This window comes from Tursiops truncatus, chromosome 8, assembly GCF_011762595.2.
Source record: "Tursiops truncatus isolate mTurTru1 chromosome 8, mTurTru1.mat.Y, whole genome shotgun sequence".
In the NCBI taxonomy this organism is placed as follows: Eukaryota; Metazoa; Chordata; class Mammalia; order Artiodactyla; family Delphinidae; genus Tursiops; species Tursiops truncatus.
This window is the reverse complement of record NC_047041.1, coordinates 65387131-65413559: the sequence shown is the minus strand read 5'-3', so window position 1 is coordinate 65413559 and position 26429 is coordinate 65387131. Positions and strand designations below refer to the sequence as shown.

The following is a 26429-nucleotide window of genomic DNA, read 5'->3' as shown; positions in this document are numbered from 1 at the left end:
AACATAATGCTGGAAAAGCAGTGGTCAGAAAGGTTGTTCTCACACACTGGGGACACTGTATGTTACCTTGACTGTCTTCGTAAGCAAAGTAGAGCTTTGTTGTAGGCACCATACAGATGTTAGACTCTTTCAGTGAGTGCTCTGTCCTCCTGGGTATTTTTTCAAGAGAAATAATTACACAGTTTCTTTTTCTATCCCTCTCTCACAGACATACATGCTACGTAGAAAAAGATGTTAATTAATAAATGCTGGAGAGGGTGTGGAGAAAAGGGAACCCTCCTACACCGTTGGTGGGAATGTAAATTGGTGCTGTCACTATGGAGAACAGTATGGAGGTTCCTCAAAAACCTAAATATGGAGTGCCCATATGATCCTGCAATCCCATTCCTGGGCATATATCCAGATAAAACTATAATTTGAAAAGATACATGCACCCCTATATTCACAGCAGCACTATATACAATAGTCAAGACATAGAAACAACCTAAATGTGTAACAATAGATGAATGGATAAAGAAGATATAGTGTGTGTGTGTGTGTGTGTGTGTGTGTGTACATACACACACACACACACAAAATGGAATACTACTCATCCATAAAAAAGAATGAAATAATGCCATTTGCAGCAACATGGCTGGACCTAGAGATTGTCATACTAAGTGAAGTCAGAAAGAGAAAGATGAATACCATACAATATTACTTATATGTGGTATCTAAAATATGACACAAATGAACTTATCTACGAAACAGAAACAGACTCACAGACTTAGAGAACAGACTTGTGGTTGCCAAGGGGGAGGTTGGGTGGGGGAGGGATGGATTGGGAGTTTTGGATTAGCATATGCAAATTATTATATATAGAATGGATAAACAACAAAGTCCTGCTGTATAGCACAGGGAACTATATTTGATATCCTGTAATAAACCATAATGGAAAAGAAAAAAAAAGATGTTAATTATTGTGTAATATATTATCCTTAAAAAAAATCTGAAACACATATATCCAAATGAAAGATGATGGTTGACCAGTGGTTTTCAAATTTTTAAAAATTAAGAAGAGAAATCCTTTGTTCTAAAAACCATTAGGCAAACCTGATAAAAAACAGTGCAACTGCTCTGGTCCCTTTGTCCTAACTACAGCCTGCCCACAGCTGCTTCTCTTCTCCTCAATGATGCCTGAGTTTTTCCTTGCAGATCCCTAGGTTGGGCCAAGCATGGCTTAATAGTCACTGCTTTAATAAATTATGGTACATTCACATAATGAAATAGTTTGCATGTGCTGAAAATCATTAAGACAATGTAGCTATAAATATTAATAATATAATGTTAAAGAGAACTAGAATAATGTAAATATATACTTTCATGGATTTATGCATATATAAATACACATATTTGTATATATATACATATAAATATACATACACAAACATGTGCGCGTGCGCGCACACACACACACACACAAACGTACTTGTGGCCAAGACTTGGAAAGTTAAAAAAAAAAAATAGTTATGCTATAGTTGAAAGATTTTTTTTTCCTGTTTCAAATGTTTCTTTCGAATAAAAACATGTTATCTTTTCAGTTAAGAAAACTTCTAACTACCTTTGCATGTCTGGACACTCTCATCATTGCCATCTCTCAGCACATCTCCTGGGAGCCTTCTCCCTGATGCCAGGCAGAACCCAGGGCCACTGTGCTCCTGCACTCCAGTCAGGATGAAAACATGCAGAATGACAGCAGGGTTGAGAAGCCAAGACTCTGCTGTATAAACTGGGCCCTGCAGCCACTGTGCCAAGAGGGTCACTCCAGTGCTGGGAGACTATTTCAAAGGAGCTGTTGAGTTAGAAGCAGTCCTCCAAACTTGAATTGTGGTAGAAACAGAAACTGGTACAATTTGGGGGGAGGCAATTTGACAATATGTGATATGACCTTAAAATGTACATATTCTTTGGCCCTAAACTACCACTCCTAGGTATTCATCCTTAAGAAGTAATTATGTCTATGAGCAGAAAGAACTCATCAGGCTGTATTGATATTAGTGAAAAAATGGGAAAAAATCTTAAAATTTTTCATTAGTTAAGTAAATTATGATATACCCAATCTATGTCATAGAATATTAAAAGTGACATATAGAAGGATGATCTGTAAAGCTATACATCTTCTAAATAACATATACAGGTTGATACCATCTTCGTAAAAATAAGAAAATATACTTTGTATATAAGTATATACACACATTTTATTCATTTACTGATATATTTATTTCTTACACACACACACACACACACACACACACACACACACACACATGACCTGAAGGAACACACCATAAGGCTGACAATGCCTATATCTGATAGGCAGCTCATGAGGGCAGTATGTGTGGGCTTAGTACACAGGCTCTGCAGCCAGACTCTCTGGGTCTCATTCCTGGCTCCACCACTCCCCACTTCCCCCAACCCCATGTGACATTGGACAATGACACTTCTTTAGCAAATAGTATTGTGCTTAATATTGCCAGTCACTTTTCCAGGTTTTAGGGATACAGCAGTAAAGAGACAAAAAACCTTGCTCTTAGGAAGCTTACACTCACTGTTTCTTAACCTCTCTATGCCTTGACTTTCCCATCTGTAAAATGGGGACAGTAAAGTTCTTACCTCAGATGGTTGAATGAAGATTGCAAGATTCAAAATATGTAAAATATTTAGATTAGTACAAGGCATACAAGCACTATAAATATGTTAGATGTTATTTAAATCTCTTTTAATTGATCTGTATTTTCTAAGTTTTCAATAATGAAAATTATTGTTGCTAATAAAAAAAAATAGAAAAGGAAGAACTCCCTAAAACCCTGGATCAAGGACGTTGGGAACTCAGCAGCTGTCCCTGCCACCCTTTTCCTGAGTGGAAAGATGACATGATGTCCCCAGAAACAGCCAGGGAAGATAACCAAGAGAGGAGGTGTCGGAGCCTGCCCTGGAGTTGCGCCTGCTGCATTCCTTATCACAGAAACCACTGCTGCCTGAAGCCCTGAGACATCGTGGGGAGCTGGCCACTGAGATAATTATTCCCTCTGACCTAGTAATTCCCCTCAGTTCTAAAAATCTATCTGACGAGAGTAATTCAAGAGAAGCAAAAGGAGTCACAACATAACATTTAACTTGGCCCTGTCTGATATTAGCAATAAGCGGAAAAACATCCTAAAGGATCAATGTCAGCATAGGGTTTAAGTTAACTATGGAATATCTACCCCAGGAAATAGAGCAGCTATCAAAAATTATAACTACAGGGTTTCCCTGGTGGCGCAGTGGTTGAGAGTCCGCCTGCCGATGCAGGGGACACGGGTTCATGCCCCGGTCCGGGAAGATCCCACATGCCACGGAGCGTCTGAGCCCGTGAGCCATGGCCGCTGAGCCTGTGCTCCGCAACGAGAGAGGCCACGACAGTGAGAGGCCCGCGTACCGCAAAAAAAAAAAAAAAAAAAAAAAAAAAAAAAAATATATATATATATATATATATAACTACAAAGACCACATGTGAATATAGAAGATGTGTATGATGTAACATTAAGACAAAGTGAGTTTGTATATACCTTCATCAAGTAAAAATATGAAAAAATATGCATTGATGTGGATGGTAATTACAAAAAATGAAAACAGCCAGATGAGAGTGGTAATACAGGTGATTATTTTACTCCTACACATTTCCCCATAAGAAATGAAAGTGAATGCAAACCCAAAACAAATCATTCAAAGCCACTGAAGACAATGGTTCTGAAGTGGCTTTAAAAAACTCCATTCTTAAGGCAGGCAAAATGGTTTGGGGGTGGGGAAGATGGGATGAAGAATGTTTCAGATCAAGGAAATATCTTCCAGAAATGGTTCTAGAAAGGTGGGAATATTGTGGCCCATTTAAATGAGGCCAGTGTATGGATGACGAAGAGAGGTGAGAAAGCATGAAGTATATGTGTGGCTGGAGAGGTAAGTGGGAGACCAATCAGATGTTATGGGTTGATATGCGACCCCCAGCCTCAAATTCATATGTTGAAGTCCTAACCTCCAGTCCCTCTGAATGTGACCGTATTTGTAAAATCATTGCGGACGTGATTAGTTAAGATGAGGTCATATTGGAGTAGGCTGAGCCCCTAATCCAATATGACAAGTGTCCTTATAAAAAAGGGAAAATTTGGACACAGAGACATGCATAGAAGGAAGATGATGTGAAGAAATACAGCAAGAAATTAGCCCTCTGAGAGCTAAGGAGAGAGGCCTGTAACAGATCCTTCCCTTGCAGCCCTCAGAAGGAAGCAACCTACCAACACCTTCATCTCATAATTGTGGCTTCCAGGACTCTGAGCAAATAAATTTCTGTTATCTAAAAACAAACAAAATAAAACAATTCCATTCTTCCTATTTCCCAAACTGGGTTCCACGATAAATGAAAAGGTGTTTTGAAACAAGGTCTTACTGTATAGCACAGGGAACTATATTCAATATCCTGTGATGAACCATAATAGAAAAGAATTTTTAAAAGAATGTGTATATATGTATAACTGAGTCACTTTGCTGTACAGCAGAAATTAACACATTAGATGGTAAATCAACTATACTTCAATTAAAAAAAAGAAAGATAAAAGGGGTTTTGTTTTGGAGTGGTATATAGAGATGGTCTGTACTCAAGGGAGTGGGAAACAGGATCAAACAAAATTAAGCAGAGGTCACCATCAGAGGACTTTAACGCTTATTACTATTATGGACTTCCAGAATGCAGATACATTTCCCCAACTAGTGATCAGCCCCTTTTCCCCTCCCCCGCTGAACACTATTAGCATTCCTGGGACACGGGGCAGCATCTAGGGCCCAGAGCCGTGGCCTCCCCTCCTCCCGCCCTCAGGTGTCTCCTCTGCTCCACAGAGGATGCCCTGTTCCCAGCGTGCTGCTAGAGGCAGCTTTTCACGCTGTGCAAGCAAAGGTGTCATTGTGCTGAAGGAGGTGCTTGGCGTCTCGCCTCCAACGGCGGGTGTTAGGAACCTGCTGAAGAGATTGCCATTGGCAGCTGCTGGGTCTCTAACTTGGAAAGCTGAAGATTCCCTTTTCTTTCCCAAGTCTGAAAGGTGTTTTTTTTTGGTGGTGGTGGTGGGGAAGATGTCCATTTTAAGCTGTATACATCAGATGCAATAAGATCTAATACTCAACCCCTTAATGCTTAAAGGCAGGAAACACAATCTCAGTCATTTCATTAATCTAAATTCATACTTTTATCTATTACAAGGAACAAAACAACTTTGGGCTCCCGATGGGAAACAGGTTGTTGCTACTGGATTCACCCAAATCTGCTGATTCCATGTTGACTCTGATATGGACTCAATTAAGTCCATATTAGCCAGGCCCTTGAGGCAGCAAAAGAATGAACGGTTTATACTTTCTGAGATCCTTGAGCTATACTAGCACGAAAACCTGAATTTTAAAATCCTATTCCATTGCCTATGCTCTTAGCCATATCTTTGCTCCCTCTGGGCAGTAAGGGGGTGAGAGGAAGGGCGTGGGCACTGGAACAGACCCAAGTCCTTGCTCCCCGCTTCTCAGCTGCCTGAACTGGGCATCTCCACTTCCCAGAGCTTCAACAAGCTGGAGACAGGAGCTTTTTCAAAAGGTTGTGCTGAGACTCAGAAGTAGCTCAATGAATAGGAGCTTCCTTCTCCACCAATCTCACATGAGGTTCCTACAGACAGCCTTTTACGGAAAAGGCTCACTAGATTTTGACATTTTGCTGTTTTTCTCAGCTTTCCTTAGATGTGGATGATGAGCTTCCTTTCTAAGGAAAGGCATATCTCGCTCAGAGATAAATGAGTTTGCACCCATCCGGGGCCTCCCAGCTTATGATGCAGCTTCCTGGGGAAACTCCACGGTAGGAACCACAGGTGTCATGTAACAGTCCCATTTCCTTTGCAAAACTCACTGTCTACATTCCACTTGATGCTCCTGGGAGGAAGTTTCAGGGTTTCATTGATCTTCTCCAGGACAGTCTGCAGCTTTTGCTTCTGGGCAATCTCTGACTGGGTGACCTCAGCGACGTTCAGCTTCTCACTCTCAAGTTTCTCTAGGGTGACAAGGGAAAAGAGAACAGCTGTTACCTTTGCCACAGACAGACCTAACCCACGCACTCACACATTCACTCACTCACTCACCATACTGAGCACCTAGTAGGTGAGGGACGCTGCTCTCCCCTCCACGTCTGGTGGTGGCACTGGTGGTGCCAGTATGTACTGTGAAAACCTTGTGATTGTGTCTTGAAGCCCCAAATTATAAGATCCCAGGATCATAGAAGGAGGGCATTTAACCCAGCTTGTCATATTTGAGCTCTTTTTCCTCATTCTGAGGTTTTCCCTCTTCTTTTCACCTCTGTCTTCTCCAGAGACATTCCTGTGCCCTGACTGGAACACCTTCGTGCTTGCCTGGGCAGCGGTCAAGTCCTTATCCAAGGTGTTTTGAACACTCCTGTAGTACAATATGTGTCCTGTTGAATCATATTTATGTCTTAAGAACCTTCTTTCCTCTTAAACCCACCTGGAAGGTAACTAATTTGATGAGTCCTACTTCACTAGTTCTAATGTACACACTTTTCACATTTTAACATCCCTGAAATCAGGCTGTGTCTTAAAATTGATGGCATCCTACAACTACCAACAGCCAGGTGGAAGGTATAAGAGTTATCACTGCTTCCATGTGTGTGAACTTGGTCATAGCTCTTCATAGTGTTGTCACTTCCATGTCTCAAAAAGCCTACAAGATGCTGTACAGCAGAAATTAACACAACATTGTAAATAAACTATACTTCAATAAAATAAATTTAAAAAGAACCTACAAGAGCAATTTCAAAAAGTAGAACATAAAAATTCTAAGCAATAAGAAAACATTGGGTTATAGTTTAATAGAAGTACTTTTTTCTCTTTGAGTGGTACTTATACTGGTATGTTTTAAAATCAATGGTTCTGGATTGGTTCAAGATGGCAGAGAAGAAGGACATGCACTCACTCCTTCTTGAGAGAGCACTGCAATCATAACTAACTGCTGAACAATCATTGACAGGAAGACACTGGACCTCACCAAAAAAATACCCCACATCCAAAGACAAAGGAGAAGCCACAATGAGATGGTAGGAGGGGTGCAATCACAATAAAATCAAATCTCATAACCGCTGGGTGGGTGACTCACAAACTGGAGAACAATTTATACCACAGAAGTCCACCCACTGCAGTGAAGGTTCTGAGCCCCATGGCAGGCTTCCCAACCTGGGGGTCCGGCAACGGGAGGAGGCATTCCCAGAGAATCAGACTTTGAAGGCTAGTGGGATTTGATTGCAGGACTTTGACAAGACTGGGGGAAACAGAGACTCCACTCTTGGAGGGCACACACAAAGTAGTGTGTGCATCGGGACCCAGGTGAAGGAGCAGTGACCCCATAGGAGACTGAACCGGACCTACCTGCTAGTGTTGGAGGGTCTCCTGCAGAGGTGGGGGGTGGCTGTGGCTCACCGTGAGGACAAGGACACTGGAAGCAGAAGTTCTGGGAAGTACTCCTTGGTGTGAGCCCTCCCAGAGTCCGCCATTTGCTCCACCAAAGAGCCTGTAGCCTCCAGTGCTGGATTGCCTCAGGCCAAACAACCAACAGGGAGGGAACTCAGCCCCACCCATCAGCAGAAAAGCAGATTAAAGTTTTACTGAGCTCTGCCCACCAGAGGAACACCCAGCTCTACCCACCACCAGTCCCTTCCATCAGGAAGCTTGCACAAGCCTCTTAGATAGCCTCATGAGCAGAGGGCACACAGCAGAAGCAAGAAGAACTACAATCCTGCAGCCTGTGGAACAAAAACCACATTCACAGAAAGACAGACAAAATGAAAAGGCAGAGGACTATGTACCAGATGAAGGAACAAGATAAAACCCCATAAAAACAACTAAATGAAGTGGTGATAGGCAACCTTTCAAAAAAAGAATTCAGAATAATGTTAGTGAAGATGATCCAGGACCTTGGAAACAGAATGGAGGCAAAGATCGAGAAGATGCAAGAAATGTTTAACAAAGACCTGGAAGAATTAAAGAACAAACACCTAGAATAATTAAAGAACAAACAAACAGAGATGAACAATATAATAACTGCAATGAAAAATACACTAGAAGGAATCAATAGCCACCAATAGCAGAATAAATGAGGCAGAAGAATGGGTAAGTGACCTGGAAGACAGAATGGTGGAATTCACTGCCATGGAAAAGAATAAAGGAAAGAGAGTGAAAAGGAATGAGGACAGTCTAAGAGACCTCTGGGACAACATTAAATGCACCAACATTCACATTATAGGGGTGTCAGAAGGAGAAGAGAGAGAGAAAGGACCCGAGAAAATATTTGAAGAGATTATAGTCGAAAATTTCCCTAACATGGGAAAGGAAACAGCCACTCAAGTGCAAGAAGCGCAGAGAACCAGGGAGGATAAACCCAAGGAGAAACACGCCAAGACACATAGTAATCAAACTAGCAAAAATTAAAGACAAATTATTAAAAGTAACAAGGGAAAAATGACAAATAACATAGAAGGGAACTCCCATAAGGTTAACAGCTGATTTCTTAGCAGAAATTCTACAAGCCAGAAGGGAGAGGCACGATATATTTAAAGTGATGAAAGGGAAGAACCTACAACCAAGATTACTCACCCCAGTAAGGATCTCATTCAGATTCGAAAGAGAAATCAAAAGCTTTACAGATAAGCAAAAGCTAAAAGAATTCAGCACCACCAAACCAGATCTAAAACAAATGCTAAAGAACCTTCTCTAAGTGGGAAACACAAGAGAAGAAAAAGACCTATAAAAACCCAAAACAATTAAGAAAATGTAATAGGAACATACATATCGATAATTACATTAAATGTGAATGGATTAAATGCTCCAACCAAAAGACACAGGCTTGCTGAATGGATACAAAAACAGGACCTGTATATATGCTGTCTATAAGAGACCCATTTCAGACCCAGGGATGCACACAGGCTGAAAGTGAGGGGATGGAAAAAGATATTCCATGCAAATGGAAATCAAAAGAAAGCTGGAGTAGCAATACTCATATCAGATAAAATAGACTTTAAAATAAGGAATGTTACAAGAGACAAGGAAGGACACTACGTAATGATCAATCCAAGAAGAAGATAAAACAATTATAAATATATATGTACCCAACACAGGAGCACCTCAATACATAAGGCAAATGCTAACAGCCATAAAAGAGGAAATTGACAGGACCACAATAATAGTGGGGGACTTTAACTTCACTTACACCAATGGACAGATCACCCAGACAGAAAATTAATAATGAAACACAAGCTTTAAATGACACAATAGACCAGATAGATTTAATTGATATTTATAGGACATTCTATCTGAAAACAACAGATTACACTTTCCTCTCAAGTGTACATGAAACATTCTCAAGGATAGGTCACATCTTGGGTCACAAATCAGGCCTCAGTAAATTTAAGAAAACTGAAATCATATGAAGTATCTTTTCCGACCACAACATGATGAGATTAGAAATAAATTACAGTGAAAAAACCATAAAAAACACAAAATCATGGAGGCTAAACAATATGTTACTAAATAACCAAGGGATCACTGGAGAAATCAAAGAGGAAATCAAAAAATACCTAGAGACAAATGACAATGAAACACGATGATCCAAAACCTAAGGGATACAGCAAAAGCAGTTCTAAGAGGGAAGTTTATAGCAATGCAATCCTACCTCCAGAAACTGGAAAAATTTCAAATAAACAATCTAACCTTACACCTAAAGGAACTAGAGAAAAAAGAACAAACAAAACCCAAAGTTAGTAGAAGGAAAGAAATCATAAAGATCAGAGCAGAAATAAATGAAATGGAAACAAAGAAAACAATAGCAAAGAGCAATAAAATTACAAGCTGGTTCTTAGAGAAGATAAACAAAATCGATAAACCTTTAGCCAGACTCATCAAGAAAAAGAGGGGGAGGACTCAAATCAATAAAATAGGAAATGAAAAAGGAGAAGTTACAACAGGCACCGTAGAAATAAAAAGCATCCTAAGAGACTACTACAAGCAACTCTATGCCAATAAAATGGACAACCTGGAAGAAATGGACAAATTCTTAGAAATGTATAACCTTCCAAGACTGAACCAGGAAGAAACAGAAAATATGAACTGACCAATCACAAGTAATGAAATTGAAACTGTGATTTAAAATCTTCCAACAAACAAAAGTCCAGGACCAGATGGCTTCACAGGTGAATTCTATCAAACATTTAGAGAAGAGCTAACACCCATTCTTCTCAAACTCTTCAAAAATATAGCAGAGGAAGGAACACTCCCAAACTCATTCTATGAGGCCACCATCACCCTGATACCAAAACCAGGCAAAGATACTACAATAAAAAAAATTACAGACCAATATTACTCATGAATATAGATGCAAAACTCCTCAACAGAATACCAGCAGACAGAATCAACAGCACATTAAAAGGATCATCCACCATGATCAAGTGGGATTTATCCCAGGGAGGCAAGGATTCTTCAATATATGCAAATCAATCAATGTGATACACCATATGAAGAAATTGAAGAATAAAAACCATATGATCACCTCAAAAGCAAAAGTATTTCTGCATCTCTGTGCCCATTTTTCTCCAGAAAGTGGGCATAGAGGGAACCTACCTCAACATAATAAAGTCCATATATGACAAACCCACAGCAAACATCATTCTCAACTGTGAAAAACTGAAAGAATTTCAGGAACAAGACAGGAACAAGAGAAGGATGTCTACTCTAGCCACTATTTTTCAACATAGTTTTGGAAGTCCTAGCCACGGCAGTCAGAGAAGAAAAAGAAATAAAAGGAATACAAATTGGAAAAGAAGAAGTAAAACTGTCACTGTTTGCAGATGACATGACACTATACATAGAGAATCCTAAAGATGCCACAAGAAAGCTACTAGAGCTAATCAATGAATCTGGTAAAGTTGCAGGATACGAAGTTAATGCACAGAAATCTCTTGCATTCTTATACACTAACAACAAAATATCAGAAAGAGAAATTAAGGAAACACTCCCATTCACCACTGCAACAAAAACAACAAAATACCTAGGAATAAACCTACCTTACGAGGTAAAAGACCTGTACTCAGAAAACTATAAGACACTGACGAAAGAAATCAAAGATGACACAAACAGATGGAGAGATATACCATGTTCTTGGATTGGAGGAATCAATATTGTGAAAATAACTACACTACCCAAAGGAATCTACAGATTCAATGCAATCTCTATCAAATTACCAATGGCATTTTTTACAGAACTAGAACAAAAAATCTTAAAATTTGTATGGAGACACAAAAGACCCCCAATAGCCAAAGCGGTCTTGAGGGAAAAAAAGGAGCTGGAGAAAGCAGACTTCCTGACTTCAGACTATACTACAAAGCTACAATAATCAAGACAACATGGTACTGGCACAAAAACAGAAATATAGATCAATGGAACGGGATAGAAAGCCCAGAGATAAACCCACGCACCTACGGTCAACTAATCTATGACAAAGGAGGCAAAGATATACAATGGAGAAAAGAAATCTCTTCAATAAGTGGTGCTGGGAAAACTGGACAGCTACATGTAAAAGAATGAAATTAGAACACTTCCTAACACCATATACAAAAATAAACTCGAAATGGATTAAAGACCTAAATGTAAGATAGGACACTATAAAACTCTTAGAGGAAAACATAGGAAGAACACTCTTTGACATAAATTACAGCACGATCTTTTTTGATCCACCTCCTAGAGAAATGGAAATAAAAATAAACAAATGGGACCTAATCAAACTTAAAAGTTTTTACACAGCAAAGGAAACTACAAACAAGACGAAAAGACAACCCTCAGAATGGGAGAAAATTTTTGCAAATGAACCAATGGACAAAGGATTAATCTCCAAAATATATAAACAGCTCATGCAGCTCAATATTAAAAAAACAAACAACCCAATCAAAAAATGGGCAGAAGACCTAAGTATACATTTCTCCAGGAAGACATACAGATGGCCAAGAGGCACATGAAAAGCTGTTCAACATCACTAATTATCAGAGAAATGCAAATGAAAACTACAATGAGGTATCACCTCACACCGGTTAGAATGGACATCATCAGAAAATCTACAAATGACAAATGCTGGAGAGGGTGTGGAGAAAAGGGAACCCTCTTGCACTGTTGGTGGGAATGTAAACTGATACAGCCACTATGTAGAACAGTGTGGAGGTGCTTTAAAAAACTAAAAATAGAATTAACATATGATGCAGCAATCCCACTACTGGGCATATACCCAGAGAAAACCATAATTCAAAAAGACACATGCACCCCAATGTTCATTGCAGCACTCTTTACAATAGCCAGGTCATGAAAGTAACCTAAATGCCCATCAACAGACAAATGGATAAAGAAGATGTGGTACATATATACAATGGAATATTACTCAGCCATAAAAAGGAACGAAATTGTGTCATTTGTAGAGACGTGGATTCACCTAGAGACTGTCATACAGAGTAAGTCAGAAAGAGAAAAACAAATATCGTCTATTAACGCATATATATGGAATATAGAAACATGGTACAGATGAACTAGTTTTCAAGACAGAAATAGAGACACAGATGTAGAGAAAAAACGTATGGACACCAAGGGGGGAAAGCGGGGGTGGGGGTGATGGTGGTGCGATGAACTGGGAGATTGGGATTGACATATATACACTAACATGTATAAAATAGATAACTAATAAGAACCTGCTGTTTAAAAAAAATTCAATAAAAATCAATGCTTCTTGTGTGCAATGACATAAAAATTATTATATTAAAAGGCAAAAAAAGTCTAATCATGTTCTTAGTATAAATTTATATTTTTATCTTAAAGAACAAGTCTGGATTCCCTAATGAGAAATATGTTGTCTGCTATTGGATTCACCTAATCCACTCTCCACAACTCATTCGAGGATTGATAGAACTGACTCTCTGAAACATGTTTAGAATGTCTTTTCTCCTCATTTTTAAGGGCTGACATACAAACTAATTAAACTTCAACATACATCAATGGTTCCCCTATAGTTTACATTATCTTATTTTTCAGTAGTTTTAGCTTATCCAAGTCAAATGTCCCTTGAGTAATTCTTTGAAGATAAGATCACCCACTGGAAAATTTCTGTAGGTTCTGTGGATTTAAGAATTCTTCTCAGTAGTCTTGATAGGATGATCTCAAGCTATTCTACCTGTGATTGCCTGAAATGTTATCTTTCTCTTTTCTTTAGTTGCTTGATGCCATCATTCTGTATTTCTGAAGTTCAGGGATTTAACAAGCATATATCTAAATGTCTTTCTCTTGAATGTTAAACCTTTGAAAGAAACTGTGTGCCTTTTCCATTTTCAGGACATGAATTATTACCTTGTATCCTCTCCTATTGAAGAAATGACAAGTTTTCATATTACACTGCAACTACCAGCGTTTAGTAGAGGTATGCTGGCCATTGGTAGAGGCTGCCCAAGGTACTCAGTTAAGAAAACTTCTGAAGCCTTATCTTGGCTCAGAGGGAAAGACTTCTGGGATATATTAGTGACAACTGTCTTGGGAGTGGGCTGGGTAAGTGGGGAGGGGAGGAGTGGAAGCAATGAGAACCACTTTTTTGCTAGACCTGCTGTATTATATCATTGCCTATGAATTTTTATATTTATAACCTCCTCTGACTTTGGACTACTTACAGTGAATAGGGTAGGTCTCTGAGTCTGTCTTCTACGTCAGTAACTTTTTCTTGCACTATTGTCCATTCTGTTCTTGTTTTTAAAAATTGGATTTTACACATTACCTACTGCAACACTCATGGTTTTTCTGTTTCCATCAATATTTTTAAGTAGTTTATTATACTAAAATTATAATTCATTTTTCCTAAAATTAAAAAAAAATCTGTTTTTAGCATCTGACATTTCTTATTCAGGATAAGAGTTTCTATGGTTTTGCTTTATTTATCTGCATTACTAATATTTTAGAAAATGTAATTCTGCTTTACATTTTCCACTTTAGTTATTATATTTGGATTTGTCTTCTTGCATTTAATTTTTGTTGTTGGGTACATTATTTTAGGCATTGATATTAGTATTAGGTGGATTTGAGTAAAAAGACTATCTCAAAGTAACACTTATTAACAGTTTTAAGTGTATCTCTTCATGTTCATAATACACACAAGAATAGAAAGAGTTCTCTCTCTCTCATTCTATTAGTAGAAATGAGATTACAGTGTGTATATTTTTCTGCTACTGTTTTTTTTCCCATTTAAACATATATTGTATCTTTCCATGTCAAAATATATGGATATACCTCATTCTTTTCATTGTTGTTGGTACTTTTGGACAAACTTTACCCATTTTATCCACCACTCCCCATCCTATAGCAACCACCAATCTGTTCTCTGTATCTATGAACTCATTTTTGGTTTGGTTTTGTTTAGCTTCAACATATAAGTGAGATCATAAGGTATTTGTTTTTCTCTGTCTGACTTATTTCACTTAGCATAATGCCCTCGAGTTCTATCGTGTTGTTGCAAATGGTAAGATTTCCTTCTTTTTATGGTTAAATAATATTCCATTGTGTGTTTATATATATATATCTATATATATATATATCTCACATTTTCTTTGTCCATTCATTCATTATGGACACTTAGGTTGCTTCCATATCTTGGCTACTGTAAAGCCAAGCCATTGGCTCATGATGCAATGAACATGCGAGTTTCAGTATCTTTTCAAGTTAGTGTTTTCATTTCCTTTGGATAAATACCTAGAAGTAGAATTGCTGGATCATATGGTAGTTCTATTTTTAATTTTTCGAGGAACCTCCGCACTGTCTTCCACAGTGGCTGAACAAATTTACATTCCCACCAACACAACTGTTCCCTTTTCTCCACATCCTTGCCAACACTTATTTCTTATCTTTTTGATAATAGCTATTCTAACAGATGTGAAGTGATACCTCATTGTGGTTTTGATTTCCATTGTCCTTATAATTAATTATGTTGAGCACCTTTTAACATACCCATTGGCCATCTGTAGGTCTTCTTTGGAAAAATGTCTATTCAGCTCCTCTGCACATTTTAAAATTGGATTGTTTGCTTTTTCGTTATTGAGTTGTATGAGATCTTTATATATTTTGGATATTAACCCCTTATCAGGTATATGATTTGTAACTATTTTCTAACATTCCACAGGTTGCCTTTTCATTTTGTTGATGTTTTCCTTTGTTGTGCAGAGCTTTTTAGTTTGATGTAGTCCCACTTATTTATTTTTGCTTTTGTTGCCTTCCTTCTGGTGTCAACTCCAAAGAATCATCACCAAGACCTATGTCAAGGAACTAACTGCCTATGTTTTCTTCCAGGAGTTTTATGGTTTCATGTCTTACATTCAAGTCTTAAATCTATTTTGAGTTAATTTTTGTGTATGGTGTAAGATAGTGGTCCAGTTTCATTCTTTTGCATGTGGCTGTCCAGTTTTCCCAGCACCATTTGTTGAAGAGATTGTATATTCTCATCTCCTTGTTGTAAATTAATTGACCATTTATCCGTGAGTTTATTTCTGGGCTCTCTATTCTGTTCCATTGATCTATGTGTCTATTTTTAATGCCAAAACTATACTATTTTGATTACTATAGCTTTGTTATATAGTTTGAAATCAGAGAATGTGATTCTTCCAGCTTTGTTCTTCTTTCTCAAGATTGCTTTGCCTATATGGGGTTTTTTGTGGTTCCATGCAAATTTTAGGACTGTTTGTTCTATACCTGTGAAAAATGCCATTGGGATTTTGATAGGAATTGCATTGAATGTGTAGACTGCTTTGGGTAGAATGGATATTTTAAATAATATTTATTCTTCTAATCCATTAGTATGGAATATCTTTCCATCTATTTGTGTCTTCTTCAATTTCTTTCATCAGTATCTTATAGTTTTCAGGATACAGGTATTTTACCTCCTTGGTTAAATTTATTCCTAGACATTTTATTCTTTTTTGATGTAATTTTACATGGGATTGTTTTCTTAATTTCTTTCTGATAGTTCGTTATTAGTGTATAGAAACAAAACAGATTTTTGTTTATTGATTTTGTATCCTGCAACTTCACTGAATTAATTTATTAGTTCTAACAGTTTGTTGGTGGAGCCTTTAGGGTTTTCTATATATTATATCATGTCATTTGCAAATAGTGACAGTTTTACATTTTCCTTTCTGATTTGGATGCCTTTTATTTGTTTTTCTTGCCTAATTGCTTGAACTAGGACTTCTAATACTATGTTGAATAAGTCTCTAGAGTAAGCATCCTTGTCTTGTTCCTGATCTTAGAGGAAAAGCTTTCAGCTTTTCACTACTGAGTATGATGTTAGCTGTGGATTTGTCAAATGTGGCCTTTATTATGTTGAGGTATGTTCCCTCTTTACCTACTTTGAGAGTTTTTATAATAAATGGAGGCTGAATTTTGTCAAATGCTTTTTTTTTTACATCTATTAAGATATCTTATGATTTTTATCCTTCATTTTGTTATCGTGGTGTATGACATTGATTGATTTGTGGATGCTGAACCACTCTTGCATCCATAACTACATCACACTTGACCATGTGTACGATCCTTTTAATGTATTGTAGAATTCAGTTTGCTAATATTTTAGCAAATTAAGGGTTCTTGCATCAATGTTCATCAAGGATATTGGCCTGTAATTTTCTTTGCTTATGATTTCCTTGTCTGGTTTTGGTATCAGAATAATTCTGGTCTCATAAAATAAGTTTGGAAGTGTTCCCTCCTCTTTTTTCAGAGGATTGGCATTAATTCTTCTTTAAATGTTTGGTAGCATTCACCAGTGAAGCCATCTGGTCCTGGGCTTTTGTTTGTTGGGGAGTTTTTTGATTACTGATTCAATCTTCCTACAAGTATTCAGTCTGTTCAGATTTTCTGTTTAATCATGATTCAATCTTGGTAGGTTGTAATTTTTAGTAATTTATCCATTTTTTTTCTAGGTTGTCTAGGTTTTTGGTGTATAATTACTCAAAATAGTCTCTTATGATCCTCTGCATTTCTGTGGTATCAGTTGTAATGTCTCCTCTTTCATTTCTGATTTTATTTGAGTTCTCCCTTTTTCTTGATGAGTCTAGCTAAAGGTTTGTCAATTTTGTTTATCTTTTACAAGAATCAACTATCAGTTTCATTGATGTTCTCTATTCACTTTTTAGTCTCAATATATGTCTCACTCAAACATATCGTGAGTATCTTTCTATGTCAATACATATTGATATAACTCAATCTTTTACAAAAAACTGCATTATATATTATAGAACTTATTCAACTATTCCCCTGTAGATATGCAGTCAGGTTATATTACACTTTTCCCCTATTTGTAATAAAGTTGCAGTAAACATCCTGTGTGTGTGTATTTATGTATGTATTACCAACTGATTATTACTGGTTAAAAAAAAATGCTGCTGCCTTACAAATTTTCTTCTTAAATACAGTCATCTTACCAAATCCCCTTATTATTGTTTGAGTTTTTAACATTCTCTGGGTATGCAAGTAACATAAGATGCAGTTGTCTCTATTTTGTAACCTTATATCACTTATTTCGATTGTATGACATTTTAAGATGGAAGATTTGAGACCCTCTCCTGCTATTTCTACCCTTCACATATTTTTAAAATATTCAACCCTCAAAATTTAAGAGATCTACTCAAATATTCCCATAGTTAAATAATAATTTCATTCAGTGTTGCTAAGAATTTAAAGATAATTTCTTTTTTAAAGTCTCCTCAGTACAGTTTTCTTTTTTGACTTTTATTTTATTTAATTTTTATACAGCAGGTTCTTATTAGTTATCTATTTTATACATAATACTGTATATATGTCAATCCCAATCTCCCAATTCATCACACCACCACCACGCACCCCTGTCACTTCCCCCCTTGGCATCCATACATTTGTTCTCTTCATCTGTATCTCAATTTCTGCCCTGCAAACCAGTTCATCTGTACAATTTTTCTAGGTTCCACATATATGCGTTAATAGACAATATTTGTTTTTCTCTTTCTGACTTACTTCACTCTGAAGACAGTCTCTAGATCCATCCACGTCTCTACAAATGACCCAATTTCATTCCTTTTTATGGCTGAGTAATATTCCATTGTATATATGTACCACATCTTCTTTATCCATTTGGTATGTTGATGGGCTCTTAGGTTGCTTCCATGTCCTGGCTACTGTAAAGAGTGCTGCAATGAACATTGGGGTGCATGTGTCTTTTGAATTATGGTTTTCTCTGGGTATAAGCCCAGGAGTGGGATTCCTGGGTCATATGGTAATTCTATTTTTAGTTTTTTAAGGAACCTCCATACTGTTCTCCATAGTGGCTGTATCAATTTACATTCCCATCGACAGTGCAAGAGGGTTCCCTTTACTCCACACCCTCTCCAGCATTGGTTGTTTGTAGATTTTCTGATGATGCCCATTCTAACTGGTGTGAGGTGATACCTCACTGTAGTTTTCATTTGCATTTCTCTAATAATTAGTGATGTTGAACATCTTTTCATGTGCTTCTTGGCCATCTGTATGTCTTCCTTGGAGAAATGTCTATTTAGGTCTTCTGCCCATTTTTTGATTAGGTTGTTTGTTTTTTAATATTGAACTGCATGAGCTGTTTATATATTCTGGAGATTGTTTGTCTGTTGATTCATTTGCAAAAATTTTCTCCCATTCTGAGGGTTGTCTTTTTGTCTTGTTTATAGTTTCCCTTGCTGTGCAAAACCTTTTAAGTTTCATTAGGTGCCATTTGTTTATTTTCGTTTTTATTTCCATTTCTCTAGGAGGTGGATCAAAAAAGATCTTGCTGTGATTTATGTCAAAGAGTGTTCTTCCTACGTTCTCCTCTAAGAGTTTTATAGTGTCCTATCTTACATTTAGGTCTTTAATCCATTTCGAGTTTATTTTTGTATATGGTGTTAGGAAGTGTTCTAATTTCATTCTTTTACATGTAGCTGTCCAGTTTTCCCAGCACCACTTATTGAAGAGACTGTCTTTTGTCCACTGTATATCTTTGCCTCCTTTGTCATAGATTAGTTGACCATAGGTGCGTGGGTTTATCTCTGGGCTTTCTACCCTGTTCCATTGATCTATATTTCTGTTTTTGTGCCAGTACCATATTGTCTTGATTACCGTAGCTTTGTAGTATAGTCTGAAGTCAGGGAGTCTCTTCCTCTAGCTCCATTTTGTTCCCTCAAGACCACTTTGGCTATTCGGAGTCTTTTGTGTCTCCATACAAATTTTAAGATTTTTTGTTCTAGTTCTGTAAAAAATGTCATTGGTAATTTGATAGGGATTGCATTGAATCTGTAGATTGCTTTGGGTAGTATAGTCATTTTCAGAATATTGATTCTTCCAATCCAAGAAGATGGTATATCTCTCCAACTGTTTGTATCATCTTTGATTTCTTTCATCAGTGTCTTATCGTTTTCTGCATACAGGTCTTTTGTCTCCCTAGGTAGGTTTATTCCTAGGTATTTTGTTCTTTTTGTTGCAATGGTAAATGGGAGTGTTTCCTTAATTTCTCTTTCAGATTTTTCATCATTAGTGTATAGGAAGGCAAGAGATTTCTGTGCATTAATTTTGTATCCTGCAACTTTACCAAATTCATTGATTAGCTCTAGTAGTTTCCTTGTGGAATCTTTAGGATTCTCTATGTATAGTATCATGTCATCTGCAAACAGTGACAGTTTTACTTCTTCTTTTCCAATTTGTATTCCTTTTATTTCTTTTTCTTCTCTGATTGCCGTGGCTAGGACTTCCAAAACTATGTTGAATAAAAGCAGTGAGAATGGACATCCTTGTCTTGTTCCTAATCTTAGAGGAAATGCTTTCAGTTTTTCACCACTGAGAAAGATGTTTACTGTGTGTTTGTTGTATATGGCCTCTATTATGTTGAGGTAGGTTTCCTCTTTACCTACTTTCTGGAGAGTTTTTTTATCATAAGTGGGTGTTGAATTTTGTCAAAAGGGTTTTCTGCATCTATTGAGATGATCATATGGTTTTTATTCTTCAATTTGTTCTTATGGTGTATCACATTGATTGATTTCAGTATATTGAAGAATCCTTGAATCCCTGGGATAAATCCCACTTGATCATGGTGTATGATCCTTTTAATGTGCTGTTGATTCTGTCTGCTGGTATTCTGTTGAGGAGTTTTGCATCTATATTCATGAGTAATATTGGTCTGTAATTTTTTTTATTGTAGTATCTTTGCCTGGTTTTGGTATCAGGGTGATGGTGGCCTCATAGAATGAGTTTGGGAGTGTTCCTTCCTCTGCTATATTTTTGAAGAGTTTGAGAAGAATGGGTGTTAGCTCTTCTCTAAATGTTTGATAGAATTCACCTGTGAAGCCATCTGGTCCTGGACTTTTGTTTGTTGGAAGATTTTAAATCACAGTTTCAATTTCATTACTTGTGATTGGTCTGTTCATATTTTCTGTTTCTTCCTGGTTCAGTCTTGGAAGGTTATACATTTCTAAGAATTTGTCCATTTCTTCCAGGTTGTCCATTTTATTGGCATAGAGTTGCTTGTAGTAGTCTCTTAGGATGTTTTGTATTTCTCCAGTGCGTGTTGTAACTTCTCCTTTTTCATTTCTAATTTTATTGATTTGAGTCCTCTCCCTCTTTTTCTTGATGAGTCTAGCTAATGGTTTATAAATTTTGTTTATCTTCTCAAAGAACCATCTTTTTGTTTTATTGATCTTTGCAACTGTTTTGTTTCCATTTCATTTATTTCTGCTCTGATCTTTATGATTTCTTTCCTTCTACTAACTTTGGGTTTTGTTTGTTCTTTTTTCTCTAGTTCCTTTAGGTGTAAAGTTAGATTGCTTATTTGACATGTTTGTTGTTTCTGGAGGTAGGACTGTATTGCTATAAACTTCCCTCTTAGAACTGCTTTTGCTGTATCCCTTAGGTTTTGGATCATCATGTTTCCATTGTCATTTGTCTCTAGGTATGTTTTGATTTCCTCAGTGATCTCTTGGTTATTTAGTAACGTATTGTTTAGCCACCATATGTTTGTGCTTTTTACTTTTCCCTGTAATTCATTTCTAATCTCATAGGGTTGTGTTCAGAACAGATGCTTGATATGATTTCAGTTTTCTTAAATTTACTGAGGCTTGATTTGGGATCCAAGATGTGATCTATCCTGGAGAATGTTCTGTGCACACTTTAGAAGAAAGTGTAATCTGCTGGTTTTGGATGGAATGTTCTGTAAATATCAATTAAGTCTATCTGGTCTATTGTGTCATTTAAAGCTTGTGTTTCCTTATTAATTTTCTGTTTGGATGATCTGTCCATTGGTGTAAGTGAGGTGTTAAAGTCCCCCACTATTATTATTTTACTGTCATTTCCTCTTTTATAGCTGTTAGCAGTCGCCTTATGTATTGATGTGCTCCTACCTTGGGTGCATATATATTTATAATTGTTACATCTTCTTCTTGAATTGATCCTTTGATCATTATGTAGTGTCCTTCCTTGTCTCTTGTAATAGTCTTTATTTTAAAGTCTATTTTATCTGATATGAGTATTGCTACTCCAGCTTTCTTTTGATTTCCATTTGCATGGAATATCTTTTTCCATCCCCTCACTTTCAGTCTGTATGTGTTCCTAAGTCTGAAATAGGTCTCTTGTAGACAGCATATATATGGGTCTTGCTTTTGTATCCATTCAGCGAGCCTGTGTCTTTTGGTTGGAGCATTTAATCCATTCACGTTTAAACTAGATATTGATATGTATGTTCCTATTACCATTTTCTTAATTGTTTTGTGTTTGTTTTTGTAGGTGCTTTTCTTCTTTTGTGTTTCCCACTTAGAGAAGTTCCTTTAGCATTTGTTGTAGAGCTGGTTTGGTGGTGCTGAATTCTCTTAGCTTATGCTTGTCTGTAAAGCTTTTGATTTCTCCATCGCATCTGAATGAGATCCTTGCCGGGTAGAGTAATCTTGGTTGTAGGTTCTTCCCTTTCATCACTTTAAATATATCATGCCTCTCCCTTCTGGCTTGTAGAGTTTCTGCTGAGAAATCAGCTGTTAACCTTATGGGAGTTCCCTTGTATGGTATTTGTTGTTTTTCCCTTGTTGCTTTCAATAATTTTTCTTTTTCTTTAATTTTTGCCAATTTGATTACTATGTGTCTCGATGTGTTTCTCCTTGGGTTTATCCTGCCTGGGACTCTCTGCACTTCCTGGACTTGGGTGGCTATTTCCTTTCCCAGGTTAGGGAAGTTTTTGACTATAATCTCTTCAAATATTTTCTCCGGTCCTTTCTCTCTCCCTCCTCCTTCTGGGACCCCTATAATGCGAATGTTTTTGCATTTAATGTTGTCCCAGGGGTCTCTTAGGCTCTCTTCATTTCTTTTCATTCTTTTTTCTTTATTCTGTTCCACAGCAGTGAATTCCACCATTCTGTGTTCCAGGTCACTTACCCGTTCTTCTGCCTCAGTTATTCTGCTATTGATTCCTTCTAGTGTATTTTTCATTTCAGTTATTGTATTGTTCATCTCTGTTTGTTTGTTCTTTAACTCTTCCAGGTGTTTGTTAAACACTTCTTGCATCTTCTCGATCTTTGCCTCCATTCTTTTTCTGAGGTCCTGCATCATCTTCACTATCATTATTCTGAATTCTTTTTTTGGAAGGTTGCCTATCTCCACTTCATTTAGTTGCTTTTCTGGGGTGTTATCTTGTTCCTTCATCTGGTACATAGCCCTCTGCCTTTTCATCTTGTCTATCTTTCTGTGAATGTGGTTTTTGTTCCACAGGCTGCAGGATTGTAGTTCTTCTTGCTTTTGAAAGAAGGTATTTTCAATTCAATGCATATGGAGTTTCTGCTAGTGATGGAGGGTCTCCTGCAGAGGTGGGGGACAGCTGTGGCTCACTGTGGGGACAAGGACACTGGCAGTAGAAGCTCTGGGAAGTACTCCATGGTGTGATCCCTCCCAGAGTCTGCCATTAGCCCCACCAAAGGGCCTGTAGTCTTCTCATTTTCTTTATTCAGCTAATTTCAGCTAGCTCTTTGAAAATTTTCTATTGATAATTTTTTTTTTATTCTTCCAGGAAATTGCTTCTCTCACGTTTTTATAGTTCTGCAAATTGTTCATCACTAGTTTAACTTGTTATAAAGTACTAGGCATGATTTTGAAATAGGATGCTATTTAGAAAATGTTCTGATAGGATTATTTTGTGAATCTTTCAGTTGTTTTTGAAGTTAGCATCCAAATATGCTTTTGAAACAATGGAACAGTATTCAAAAAGTTCTGAAGTATAAAGACAGGGCAGAATAAACTCAAGAATTCTGAATGATAGAAGGACTGAGACGTTCTAACAAACAGAGTTGCCATATATATCATACTATATTAATGTAACCACCCTTCAAAGAATTAGAATACATAAAATACTCCATCCAGTATGAGAAATTCTAAGTCATTATATTTTTGTTTCCAGAAACATGGAAATGGTCAGTTTAAAAAAAAATTTTTTTTAATTGCATCATGGTCAAAGAATTTGGTCTGTATGATAACTTGAGACTTACTTTATGGACCTAAGCAAAATCTGTAAGTGTTCCATACAGTTGAAAAGAATGAGAATACTCCAGTTTGGGGGTGTTGCTGGTTAATTACATTGTCCGCATCTTCTCTAGTCTTATGAACTTTTCCCTTAATGTGTTATTAAGAGAAATATGTAATGGCAGATTTGTCAACTTCTTGTAATTCTGACTGGCATTTTAAATTTTTATATATTTAATGCACAAAAGTGTGTTAGGTTGAAAATGTCAATATTTTCCTAGTAATTTTAGTCTCATTAATATGTAGAGACTCACTGTAGTGATGCTTTTTGCCTTAGTCTATTTCATTTGATATTAAAATAGTTACAGCAGCTTTCTTTTAATTAGTATTAGTCTAGTATATATGATTACTTCTATTCTTTTTCTTTCAACCCTTCTGTGTCTTCATGGTACTATCTCTAGTAAAGAGCACAGAGCAAGATTTTATTTTGTTATCTAATCTGATGATCTTTGTCTTTTAAATGGATAATGCAAGAGGGAAAAGATATGGGAACATATGTATATTTATAACTGATTCACTTTGTTATAAAGCAGAAACTAACACACCATTGTAATGCAGTTATACTCCAATAAAGATGTTAAAAAAAAAACCCGACACACACAAAAAGCCAATTTACATTGATTGCCTTTACAAATATACTTGGATTCACTTCTACCAACTTATTTTAAGCTTTCTACTTCTCTACTTTTCTGATTCTTTATGTTCTGCTTCCATCCTTGTTGCTTCTTAGATTAAGGTTTCTGTTCCCACTCATTTCATTTTCTCCCCATTAAAAGTAGGGAGGTTATACACTGCTTTATTATCTTATTGATTTCCCTAGAAAATTTATCATGTGTATTTAACTGCACAGAGTCCTATGTTAATTAGTCTCTTTATTCACATACTAAATAATACAAGAACCTCAGCACACTCTAACTCAAATCACTCTTCCTGAGTTAAGTACCTTAGTTGTCTGGAATTCTGATTCTATCTTCATTTTTTGTTGCATTTCAGATAATTTTTTGGGGGGGTTCACTTTCCTTCTTTGTGGAGAACACCCTTTAGAAACTCCTTTTAGTGAGGGTCTTTTGGTAGTAAACCCTCTCACTTCATGTTTGCTTAAAATGCCTGTTTTCCCCATTTTTAAAACAGGTTTTTTGGTTGTTTTTTTTTTCCTGGATATAAACCTGTAAGTTAACAATATTTTTTCTGCACTTTGAAAATATCATTCCAACAGCTTTGGGATTTGATTGTTCCTGAGGAAAGACAGCTTTCAGTCTATTGTTCCTTTATAGGTAATCTCTTTTTTTCTCTCTGCTTTTAATCTTTTCTTTGTCTTCAGTGTTCTTAGGTATCATTATGAAGTTTTCTTGTTAATTATCCTGTTTGGGATTCCTTGAGATTCCTGAATATGAGACTTCATATCTTTCACCAATTTTGAAAATTTTTAATTCATTATGTCTTTAAATATTGACTATACTCCATTCTCTTTCTTTTCTCCTGCTAGAATTCCAATTAGCCATATGTTGGATTTTCTTAATCTCTATGTCTTTTAATTCTCACTTTCCACTCCATTGTCTTTCTAATACTGCATTCTGGGTAATTTCTTCAATTCCATCTTCCAGCTCATCAATTCCTTCTTCAGCTGTGTCTAATCCATTGAGGTTTCTAATTTCATTATTCTATTTTTTCCCCATTTCTAGAAGTTCTATTTAGTTCTCTCATATCTGCCTGTCCAATTTTGATAGTTGCTTGTTCTTTTATCATCCTTTCTATAGTCTTAAAACTTTTATTTTGACATATTAAATATATTTTCTATTCCATAACTGATCAATTGCTAATATCCATAGCATTTGTGGGATGAATCTGCAGTTTATTGTTTTGGTTGATGCTGCCCATGGTGCCTTCCTTTCATGTGTTTGTTGATTTCTGATTTTGAGCTCATTTGTCTTGGAATTTTATCTCTGGGAATTTTTTGTGGCCTGGGTTTAAAGTTCATTCCTTTCAAGAGGCATGTGTTCCCTTCTGCCTTGGGGAACACTAATAACTTGGAACAACTTTTAACTATATTTTCAGCTTGGGGCATTTAAAGCCACATAAGTACTGTGAATCCTAGTCCTAAAATCTGTGTGAGTACAGACATTTTATGATAAGGAATTATCAGTGCAGACTTCTTCTTTATCTTGTCCCTTTCATATCCAAGGCTGAGATAGACATTTATCCTTACTGCCCCTCTCTGTGGGACAAGATTGTTTTAGTTTACCCACTGAAAGTGTTACCCTTCAGAGACACTGGCTCTATACAGGGGTCTCTGATTCAATTCCCCTTCCTTTCAGACTTCAGGCTTTGTGTCTTGGCCCTGTAAGTGTGAACCATTAAACCTCAGGCTAATTAGGCCATTAGAAATTAACACTTATTTTACTGGATTTACACTTCCTTGTTGTTTTTGGCATCAGTAGGATTTCCTTCCCTTTCAGCTTACCCATGCAATACAAAAATATATTTTTTAAGGCTTATCCAGATTTTTAAACTATGCAGACCAAGAGGATTTGCTTGAACATTTAGTCAGCCATAATGCTCAACCTGAAAATCTATTTCCTTATCTTACGACATTAGCTTGTATATCCAAAACACTTATAATTGTGATGATAGCCATCATCTCTGATTTGTTCCTAATACCATGTCTTTGATATTTCACTATGTAATGTGTTCACTGTTAGGTTTTGTATAAATTGTCTTTATCTTATTTAGGTG

General features: G+C 36.7%; 1 protein-coding gene across 1 annotated transcript in view; it reads right to left on the bottom strand.

Moving 5' to 3' along the window:
- PARVA (parvin alpha) overlaps nucleotides 1-26429 on the bottom strand; it is a 181595-nt gene that overhangs the window by 42337 nt on the left and 112829 nt on the right. The window contains exon 6 of the mRNA XM_033862568.2: nucleotides 5954-6094. Coding sequence (XP_033718459.1) covers nucleotides 5954-6094 — 141 coding nt within the window. The remainder of the gene's footprint in view (nucleotides 1-5953; nucleotides 6095-26429) is intronic.